The following is an 11,629-nucleotide window of genomic DNA, read 5'->3' as shown; positions in this document are numbered from 1 at the left end:
GTAAACGAATACCCTACGTATTTTTACCATTAAAAGGACAAATCGTCAATCCCAGTGCAGATATTGTTGCGTCAGGTAAAAAGCTATTATTATTATTATTATTATTACTATTTTTACGACAAGATTTCTTAATTACGGTTTTCTTAATTAATAACGGTTTTTTCTTTTTAATTTTATTATTATTATTAATTATTAGATATTTGCTATGATACTAAGTTTAATTTTTTTTAAAGAAAATGGAACTCCAGTTTGTGTGGTATCCGGAGGACAATTTCTGGGCCGAAACGGGTGGTTAAATTTACGAAACAATACCAACACTGAACCACCTTTTAGATTATTTAGAGACGAAGGCCGAACATATTTACAGGTAAAAAAAAGAGAAAAAGAAGAATTTAAGAGATAAAATAAAAGTTATGAACTAAAAATTTCCTTGATGGAAATAAAACCTTTCTTTGTTTAAATTTTTTTTTTATTTGTTTTTTTTCCAAGTGGTTTGGCGAAACCTCGATGAGGATGGCTATGGAAGGTAAAATAATTTTAGTACATTTAATGTGCAAAGATGCTAGCATCGCAGAAGAGCCAAAAATATTTACACCCTGTGTAGCATTTCGTGTTGCAGGCAATCCAAGTAAGTTTATATCAAAACATACAAACACAACATAAAACATAAAACACAACAAACAATAATTTCTTGTAAAAATTTTTTTAGATGCAAGAGAAGTAATGTTTTCACCAGATGTTCGTTCGGAATCAAACGGTGGCGGTTTAAGTGTGAGAGAATACGTAGCCATCGGACTCTGTTCATTATTTTTAGCAATAGTTTATGTTGCCTCTATTATTTTTTACATGCATAGACGTGCAAAAAAAGAAAAGAAAACAAATTTGAGAAAAAGAGGAGATGCTCACATAACATTGGGAGAAGAAGGTGATGATTTATATTTTAGAAATGAAAAATTATATAAAAGTTTTGAAAAATTTCTTTTAAAATAAAATTTTATCAACGTTTTAGGAATCATAAAAAGTAATCCACTTCTTCAGGCAAGTAGACACTTGGGAGTTTGCGCCGAAGATAACGTAGGATATATAACAGATTCGAATAGCTGTAGTTCAGATCCAGACCAAGTATCTGATCTTTTATGCTTAGATGAAGATTTGACGTCACATCAAAATGTAAGGGCAATCCTACAAAGGTTTTATTTTTTTGGGGGGAAAACCGAAAATAAATAAATAAAAATGTTTTTAAAGGTTCAAACTTCTGCAATAATTCATCCTTGCAACTTGGACTATGGAGAGACGTTATTAAATCAAGATCCAAACAGTATAGAAAGACTTCCTGAAGAAAACGTATCGATAATAGAAACATTAGAAGCGAAAGAAGCACATTCTGAAACGATGAAAGCTATTGCATCGAGTAATGGGAGAAGAAAACTTTATTTTAATCCCTCATATTTTGAACCTGAACTTTTAAAAGTAAGAAATAAAAATAATTGAGGGAAATTTCAACGATTGAACGAATTTAAACTGAAACTTTAATCATTTTAATTTTTTTTTTCAGGCACCACCTCCAGCAGCATTAGAATTTTTAGACAAAATTCGTGAAGTTATCGCCATTGCCAAACACAAAATGTCAATAAAAAAGTTTTCTCCGAGTCTTTTAGGAATTCCAGAGGAAGATGTAAGTTTGAAAACAGAAACCAACAACAACAATTTCCATCGTTCAATGTCGAGTTTTAATGAAAATATTATAAATTCCGAGTTTCAAAAACCTTACAAGGAAACGGAAAGTGTAGATTTGATAAATCGTAATTTTAATTCATCGAGAGACAATTCTTGCTCGTCAGATTCAAAACAAAAAATTATTCAAAAATGGTTGGAAGACGTACCGGTAATGGTAGTCAAAAGGGATGAGAAAAATAAAAATTCGACAACACAAAGCACAGGAAAAACTATTGAAAATAGTAAAAATTTAAAGAAACCAAATTACTGTTTCGGTGACGATGCTTTAAATAATCAAACGTCAAAGGAAACGCAAACAATAAAACAAAATAAAAAACGACCGTCGACGAAAAATAGGCCTCCTCCTCTTCCACCTCAGATTTCAAAAACTTCTTTGAATAAAACGAATATTAGTTCAAACGTAGAAAAAGGTAAATGTCAGAAAAATGAAAATGAAAATGCGATACAAAATATTAACGGAGCGAAAGATCGAGAGATAGGTTCCATGCCATCAACTGAACATCCTCCTTGTCCGCCACCTTTGCCATTATTAAAGATAAAACAAAACGAAAATGTTAATTTTAAAAATAATAATATTGCTCAATCGAACGCTCCGAAAAATTTAATGGATGCCGTTATTCAAGAATTAACGACATACAAGAAAAATGATAAAAATTCAAAGCTTGTACAAACTCAAACGACAAATCAATTACACGCTCAAATTGATGATGATTGTTTAAAAAAGAATTTTGAAAAAACAGAAATCGATTTGGACAATGATACGGTAAATAATAAAAATTTAATTCAAATACCTGAAACAAGACAAGACAACTCAAGCGATGGAGTTCAAGATGATCACGAATATGAAATAATTTTGCTGAATCCGGATTCGAAATCGGAAAATGAAAAAAATCCAGAAAAACCCAAAACTTTTCCCCAGGAAATTTTAATGAAAAACGAAAAAAATGAAGGTTACAGTTTCGTTAGTGAAGTTTACGTAAATGATGATTTTGGATTTTGCAGTGGTGAATTTTCTAGAAATAGTTCCTCTCCTCTGAGCAATAAAAGTGAAAAAATTAAATATGAAGTTGTCAACGAAAAACAAGGTCGTTTAACAATACAAGTAAAAGATTCATCGAACCTATATGGGGAATTTATAAGCGAATCAGATAATTTTGAACCTGACACGTTAGAACGAAAACAAAGGAAATCTAAATTAGTGCAAAAAATCGATGGTAATGAAGATGAAAAAGAAATATACGCCAATCGAAAATTTCACAACATTGAATTAAATTCAAAGTCTGAAACTTCGAATAACGATGAAAATTTTACCGATTCATTGGAAAGACCGACTATTATGTTGAAAACGAATGGGAGTTTTGAAAGAAACACTTTGGAAAAAGATGTTAATGAACTTTTTAGAAGTTTAAATAGGGCGAGAATGGAAAATTTTGGATCGCTGAGGGAAATTTATGAGGCTAAAAGCAGAAATCACAAAAGAAGAACGGAAACTACGAGCTTGATTGATTCGGTGAATAGTGACCCTGATTGTTTTTCAACTTTGTCATGGGGAGAAGAAAGAAGAAATAAATTATTGCACAGAGGAATTATTTTGCACATTGATGATGATTTTTGTGCGAGGCGTAAGGATAGATTCTTTAAGAAAAAATCCATCAGCACGAAAAGTTTACTTTCAGATAAAGTCCCTTCGAGACCTCCCAAACCAATGCCGATTCCAAGATCCAGATCAGTTTCTCCTTCTTCAAGATCTCAAACAATATCACCGAAACCATTAAATTTTTTTTCTCTTACGCAAACTACGAACGAACAAAATGAAGAATTAGATATGCCACCAATACCGCCTCCAAGATCGCTTCCGGTATCTCCGGAATTAACACAATATCACGATAGATCAGAAACGTCTTCCATATCTAATTTTTTCAACACTACTCATAATACCATATGTAGAATTCATTGCAAAGAAAATTGCGGAAGTAGATGCCATATAACTGGTTCCTTTGTAACCTCTGATTCCCGTCCTCTTCTGTCACTTTCTCCCGTACCTCCAAGACCGCCCAAACTATTAATTTGTAATAGTCCACCACTTCCACCGAGAAATTCAAAACCACCTCTTCCGCCCAAAAATTCAAAAAACAATAAAAACAAATCAAATTTAAGTAAACTAGCAACGAGACCTCTTCCACCTCTTCCAGTGACCGAACAGTCACATCAAAATTCATCACCTTCTTGTAAAGAAATAGACAATTTATCAACTGCATCAGGTGCATCGACGGATAGCCTGAATTCTTCAGAATACGAATCGTTTTACACTATGCCGTACGAAGAAAATAATAATAATAACAACGAAAGCAGTCTTCGGGTAAAAAATTTAAACGATTCTGCTCAGTCTCCGGATATTTTAATGAACGACGACATTTCTAAAGAGTCTTCATTTAAAAATTGTAGTAAAATAGATGCACAAAAAACTGCTGCGTCTCATCAGCAAAGCCAAAGAATACTTGATAGTGACAAAAAATTAGAAAAAAACAGAGCATTAAATAGATTGGACGATTCCGGTTACTTAAGCACGGATTCCAGTGAATCGTATTGTCCACAAGGTGTTTTAGCATCTTGCGATTCGAAAACGGTTGAAAAAACCGAAATTTACGGAGGGCAAAACAGTGAAACGGAAGATTCTTTATGCGATGGAGCAAGCGAATCTGGAGCAGAAAGCACAGCTACTGACTCATTTTTTTATGGAAATTTTAAAAAAATGAATGATACAAGTCTTAATGACGAACAAAATTCTCAAAATTATATGTATTCTCTAAAGTTATCTGATGTGGAAGTGAATTCTGATACCGAAAAGCATTGCATACCGATAATGGTCAGACCGTAAATTTTAAAAAAAAAAATCATTATAAATAATTGCTCAATTGTTTATAGACCTTTAGATGTAATAATAAAGACGTACTTAATAGAGCTTTGTCTTATTTAAAAAAAAGTGTTTTACTTACCGCTAAGAACTTTCCAGTTTTTCATCATCACAACATAAAATTGTTGTATTTTCCGGCAAAACATCATATAAAGCATTAATTAAGATGTAGACATTATTATAATCACTAAAAAAAAAAAAAAAAAATTAAATAATATAATTTTTGAAAATTCTTTTTTAAAAAAAAAAAAGTTCTATTGGTTTACTTTGAGTAAATGTCTAGTTTCCATTTTTGTGATGCGTTCGGCAGCATTTCAAGAAGAACTCCAATTTCATTCAAAGAATGGTAAAAAAAATTTTTGTTTTTATATTCTTTTTTAACAAAAAATAAATGTCTAATTAAAATTGATTCCAGTAAATTGTTATCATCAGTATCCGTACTAAGAATTAAAACAACTTTTTTATAAGACGTTATAATTATTTCTGCATCGCCATCTAAAATAAAAAAAATTTAATTTAATGCGCCATTTTCGCAATTTTCGCATTTATTATCAATCACAATTAATTAAACGAAAAAAAAAAAAACAAAACAAGTAATTTAATTATGTAAAACTTTTTGTAAAAAACTACCTTCAAATATACTTTTATTTTCGTTAAATGCACACAATATTTCTATATCATGTTTACACAAACTTAATTTATCCCCATTTGAGTAGCTTAGCAAGCATTCAACTGAAATTTTTGATTCTACATCAAATTCAGAAAATTGCGCCACGCCTAGGATAACAAAACAATAAAATATAATTAAAATTGATCTAACATTTACATATTAATAAAATATTATTTAAAAGAAACTAAAGAAAAATAAAGAATTTCAAAAATTGTTTCTTTTCGTTAAGTTAGCTACTGTATACCAATGTCAGTTTGATTAAACATATTTTATTACAAAAAAAAACCATGTTTAAAAAACTTACCAACAATTAATAGTTCTTCATTTGGATTAATAATATTATGAACTTGAGAAGGCCATTTTGCAATGTCAGGCATTTCAAAAAAACAATAATTATATTTTATAAGTTTTTCATGGCGGATTACAAGATGGAAATTTGCCAAAGACCTAATTAATAAAAATTTAACTTTTAATAAACTAACAAAATAATATTTGTTTTATTTTATAAAATTTTAATAATAAACATTAAGTAAATACCTATCACTAAGATTAACTATCCTTGTTTTAAAAATCCAAAACTTTCCAAAACTTTTATACTGATAATAAACTGCTTCAATTTCAGGTTTAGAATTATTACACAATCTAAAAATAGTTTTATCAACATTTATTGAAATTTTAAAACTATCTAAATAACTTTTGCTAGTATTATTGCAAATTTCTGATAACTGAATGAATTCAGTAAATAATTCTTCTATAGACATATACACCATCTAAAAGTACAATATACCTTTTTTAATATTGCAAAAAATTATTTACAAAAGTAAAGAATAAAACATAAAGATTTAAAAAAAATTTTTTTTTTTTTTTTTCGAGTAAAGATAATCAAATAAAATAATTAAAGAAATCAAACCTGTAAACTTTCTTTAGTAGAAATAATAGCTTCAATTGAATCTTTAGTATTTTTCAAACATTTCCTATCAAAATAATTTTCAGAAATTCTTTCATCAGCAAAATTAAATATGTCATCACTAAAAGATTCAAGAAATTTTATTTCAATTTGAGGGAATCCAAGCCCTTGAAAATCAAAAATTTTATAACTACAGACATCACTGTAACTTGTGATGATCTAAAATTAAAAATTCAAATTTAGATTTACTAATTATTTTTAATCGAGTAATCATTATCAATTTTTTTTTTGTTTTTTTAAAATTTGTATAAAATGTATTTAGGGTACATTAAATAGTAATTTTTCTAATGACTATGTATCACTAAATAAAAAAGTTTAGAAAACATTGATAAGACATAAAATCATTGAGTCAAAATATTACAATAAGCTTAACAAAAATACATCCTAATAAAATAATACAATATCACACATTAAAAATTAAGGGCATTTTACTTCTTATTAAATATAAAAGAAATAATTTAATTCAGACATTCGAAATCAGAAGTTTCCTGCTTAAATAGTTACAACTTTGCCTATTTGTGTATAATTAAAAAAAATTTTTTTACTTTTTTACCTGAAAATTTAAACCATTACTTTTGACAATTACAAGTTTACGGTCCCCAGTAGAAATGGTGTAATATTTTACTTTAAGGTTATTTTCATACAAGTACGTTACAGATAAATTAGTTATTTCATTTTCATGAACATAAATACTTCCCAGTATATTTTTATTTTTTAATTCGTATAAGTAACCGTTAGAATGACAAGATGCAATATCTACATCGTCTGAAAGGATATTTTACAATAAAATATTTTTCAAAAAATTTTAGTTTTTAAAATACTTTTCTAAGTAAAATTACCTGAGCAAATTAAAATAGCACAAAGCATACTAGAATGCAAAGATTTGGGCAAAAAAGGTAAGGCATCGAAAGAGACATTATTAAGTGCGGCTTGATTTTCACTCATGACATTAAAATTAAAAAAAAAAAAAAACTAATAAAAAGAAAAGCACAACTAACTGTAATAGAAAAGATGAACTAAAAAATCCCGCTAAAAAGTGTCAGCAGAAATTATTCGAGACGATGCCAAATCACTTATTGTTATTATTATTATTTTTTGTAAACATAAGTTTATTTTAAAAAGAAATGAAATTTTTCAAAATATGAGTACTGAAAAAATTTTATCTAATAAAACCGCTTCTGTAATTTCTCAGGTGAGTAAGAGTTTTAATAATTTTAAACTATTTTACATTTGTTTATTTATTTATTTTATTATTTTTAAGGCTCGAAAAATAGGTAATGTAGTTTAATTTACAATAACTATTTATTGAACTTTTGTAATTTTTTGAAATATTATTGTTTTTGGTATTTTTTTTTTTTTTTGGCGCATTTACTTAAATTTTAAATTTTTATTTTAAATTAGGAATTATCAGATTTGATTGGAAATATTGAAAAAAATTTTTCAAATAAAATTAATTCAAAAGAGGTAAAAATAATTTTTTTTTTTTTTTTTTACAAATTTTAAAAAATTTAATTTTTGGTATAGTTTAATTTTTTTATTATAGTGTAAAGAACTTACAAAATTAAAGGAAAAATGTTGTGATAAAAATTTAATAATATCTGCAACTGCTTTTCATGGAATTAACAAGTTGGTTGCTAATAATATATTAAACGGAACTCAAACAATATCTACTTTAATATCTTTATTACCGTCTGTCACTCATTATAATGCTTTAATATCCACTATTGGAAACTTACTTTTATTAGATATAAAAAAGCAGTTACAAAATAATCAATCATATAAATGTAATTACAGTAAAAATAAATTTCAACATCCATTGGTTATGATTTTAAAATATAAGGGAAAAGAAACTTGGCATGATGTATATTTATTTATTTATAATTTAATTCATTCTCAGGATGACTTGTAAGAAAATAAATTAAACTATATTTTTAAATTAAAATTTATGTTTTTTCAATTTATTTTGTTTATTTGCTTAATTCATTATTATTTTTTTTTCAGTAAAATAGAGCACAAGCTAATGATAATTCATCCTGTAATTTGTTATATTTTCTGGAATTCTGAGTGGAAAGAATCTGTATTTCAAATAAAAATTGCAAATTTATTAATTCACAGTACTTCAGATAAATTTTTAAATGCTTTATTAGAAGTTTTAATGTGGCAAAATATTGACATGCAACACTGTTTGATTCTTCAAGATGTTTTTAATTTTTTATTAAATAATGTCAATCCAAAAAGTAAATTAATTCTCTCAGCTTTGATTCCTTTCTTAGCTGAGTCAATAAAGTGGATTATACTGAATGGTTACAATCCGACTTGTTGGATTAATTTGTTAAAAACTTGTATTGAAACTTCTCACACAGCTTTGAGTCTTGTTTTATTTATAATAACAGATATAATATTGGATACTCCATCATGTTATATAAATGAATTAATGTCTATTTGTAAGTAGCTAACATATATTTGTACTTATTAAATTTCAATTATGCTAAATTTTAATTTAAAATGCCAAAAAAAAAAAAAAAATGTTTTCATTAAATAATTCAACGACTTTTAGTCTTCTCGTTTTTTCCCAATTTTTAAAAATAATGATTATGTTAACTTATTACTAATTTTAATAATTTGATTATTTTTTAATTTCATTTTTAAATAATGTTTTTTATAGGTAAATCAATAATTTGTAGTGCTTCTTGTAATAAATATGTTGCCCATAGATTTATAGCTGTTGCTTTAAATTGGATTATAAATCCATCTAGTTTATGTCATGGAAATATTCAAATTGTCGAAGAAATAATTACATTTGTAGGAAAAAATATCGAAGATTGGAACGATCAAACTAGTGAATTATTGAGAAATGAGTACTTTAAAAATTTTGGATGTAACAATATGAATATTAAATTTGCTCTGGATTGTATAATTATCAGCAATAATTGGAATAACAGTATTGAATCGTTACACAAATGGTTATTAAATTTAAAAAATTCAAATAAGAAAGAGGTTCAATTCCAATTACACACATTCCTCTTTGGCATAGTTCTTTGTGAAAATAATAAAAATATAATACAAATTTCTTTGGATATACTATTTGATATAATGAGTTATTATAAAGATATATCATTTTCATTATTGTGCCTATTATTTCACAAACTCGTTAAGGAATCTCATCCTATTATGCAAAAAAAATATTTATTTTGCTTACCATCCTTGGCTGTTCAAAAGGTTAGTGAATAAGTTAAAACTTTAAAAATTATAATAAATTTTATTTCATTTAATATTTCCAGGAAAACATTCCTTTAATAATTGGAATAATAGAATCATTAAAAAAGGGAAATTCAACAATTATGACTCCTGTAATTATTCAACTTTATTTAAAATTGTGGAAAGTAGATAATCGAACGTATTCATATTTACACAAAATGCTGCACGAATACCCTTCAGAAAATTTGAAATTGGAATTAAATTTAAGTAAAGCCATTGCTCTAAAAGAAATTTGTTGCGTAGCTCCTCATTTTCACGGGAAAAGTGTTATTGGTTTATTAAGTAAAATACTTAATGAATCTGAAGATGAAGTTCACGGTTCTGCTTCCGCCTTATCCATTGAAGCAGTCATCGAACTTTGTAAAGCTTGTGTAATAGATATTTCGGGTAAAATAAAAAATATTTATTTAAATATTTTTAATGCTAATTGAAATAAAATAAAACAATAATGATAATAATATTTAGGTACTTGGGATGCTATTCGACCTAAATTAAGCATTGATAAAAGGCCAAAAGTTATTAAAGCATTGTGTAGCTTCTTTGGTGAAATACCTAATATACATATTCCTGAAAAAAAATTTGATCAGCTTAAAGAAGATATTATACCCCTCCTTTGGAATTTTACTTTTTTAAATAATGATGAAATTGCAGAGGAAGCTTTTCGTGCTCTATCAAAATTCGAAATTGAAAATTTTGAATTGAAATTAATTCCTGAGATTTATAAAAAAGATATAAAATCGTCGAAACTTAATTCAGAAAATACTGATATTAAATATACAAAAAACACATTAAGTAATTCAATTGATTCAGAAATGGATACGACAGAACTTAATTACGTACCAGGTTAGAAAAAATTTATTATTATTATTATTATTATATTAAAATTTATTATTCCTTTTTTTTAATTATTATATTAAGTTTTTTTTTTTTTTTTTTTTTTTTTCATATTTTTAGCCGAATGCTGGTTGGAATTGTTAAAAAATATGGAACAAAATAATAGTAAAAAAGGAATTATTTTAATAACTGCTGTTCTTAGTAGAGAATTAGACGCAATGCCAAGAGGAGTTTTTTATTGGCCCCCCGAAAAACCAGAACCCACAAGTTATTCCTATCTTTCTCAAAAAAGTGTATGCCGTATATTAATGGACACACTAATAAAACAATCAAAAAAAAAGTCTACAGATTTGCCTGTGTACATTAAAGAAATTATTTATGTATTATCTCAGGAGTATTGTAAAAATTTACCACCGTTAAATTGGTACTTCATGACTCATTTTATGTCTTTAGGTGATGAGTATTTGTTGCACAGTTTAGGTTTATTGTTAAAACAAGGTTCTTCTTCACCAACAGCCAAAGCTTTGCTAGAAAATTACTTTATTGATACAACCTGGAATTGGGAAAAGGTAAATAAATGATTTCAATAAATTACTGCTTCTCAAAAAGTTTTACATCATAAAGCTTCGTTTTTTTTTTTTAGTTGGATGAAATATCATTTTTATACAATAAAATTTCATATTTGTATCAAGCCATTTCATATAATACACTCAAAAAATTTATGGAAAACACTTTAAATTTATGTGTTAAACTCGCTTTAGAAAATGACGACAGCACGTACCTTGAAAAAAATTTAAAATCCTTAACGGTAACTTTGAATAAGGATGATTTAAATGGTGAGCAAAGAACATTATTTCAAAATCTTTTGAAAAATGTTATAGAAATGATTCCTGCTGAGCATAAAGTAAGTTCCCATCGGATTTAATTATTTTATTTATTTTGATTTTTAATAAATAAATTAAATAAAAAATTTTAGATTATGGAAAGTTGTGCTCTCTGCGTAATTAATTTCCCATTGAGTTTAATTGAAAAAATTACATCAATAGATTCCACAACAGAAATCGACAATGATTTTTTGTTAAAAGCAATTATAATTAAAAGCGAATTAGGAATTCGTACGGAAATAATTAATCCGTTGGATTTACTAAATCCCCTGATATATTTATCGGGATCAATACCAGAGTAAGAATCTAATAAATCATTTTTTTTTTTAATTTAAATTTATTTTAAGAGGAACGTTTTTCCAAAT

General features: G+C 26.8%; 3 protein-coding genes across 3 annotated transcripts; 2 read left to right on the top strand and 1 right to left on the bottom strand.

Annotated features, from left to right (window-relative positions):
* Positions 1-205: 205 nt before the first annotated feature.
* Phum_PHUM387140 (uncharacterized protein) lies at positions 206-4,714 on the top strand (the record flags this gene model as incomplete). The annotated part of the gene is made up of 7 exons (XM_002428443.1): positions 206-367; positions 490-628; positions 710-925; positions 1,010-1,170; positions 1,246-1,470; positions 1,556-4,603; positions 4,685-4,714. 7 exons carry the CDS (start codon positions 206-208, stop codon positions 4,712-4,714), a joined length of 3,981 nt encoding a protein of 1,326 aa, XP_002428488.1.
* A 535-nt stretch (positions 4,715-5,249) lies between these two features.
* Positions 5,250-7,233, bottom strand: Phum_PHUM387130 (uncharacterized protein; the record flags this gene model as incomplete). Its single annotated transcript, XM_002428442.1, has 6 exons — positions 5,250-5,428; positions 5,626-5,768; positions 5,859-6,091; positions 6,232-6,395; positions 6,862-7,053; positions 7,128-7,233. 6 exons carry the CDS (start codon positions 7,231-7,233, stop codon positions 5,250-5,252), a joined length of 1,017 nt encoding a protein of 338 aa, XP_002428487.1.
* A 1,075-nt stretch (positions 7,234-8,308) lies between these two features.
* Positions 8,309-11,566, top strand: Phum_PHUM387120 (uncharacterized protein; the record flags this gene model as incomplete). Its single annotated transcript, XM_002428441.1, has 7 exons — positions 8,309-8,732; positions 9,011-9,507; positions 9,570-9,933; positions 10,012-10,389; positions 10,501-10,949; positions 11,024-11,284; positions 11,357-11,566. The coding sequence occupies 7 exons, from the start codon at positions 8,309-8,311 to the stop codon at positions 11,564-11,566; spliced, it is 2,583 nt and encodes an 860-aa protein (XP_002428486.1).
* Positions 11,567-11,629: the final 63 nt, after the last annotated feature.

The sequence above is a fragment of the Pediculus humanus genome, genomic scaffold (assembly GCF_000006295.1).
Source record: "Pediculus humanus corporis 1103172107869 genomic scaffold, whole genome shotgun sequence".
NCBI lineage: Eukaryota > Metazoa > Arthropoda > Insecta > Psocodea > Pediculidae > Pediculus > Pediculus humanus.
The sequence above is the reverse complement of the archived record's forward strand: the minus strand, read 5'-3'. Positions and strand labels throughout refer to the sequence as shown.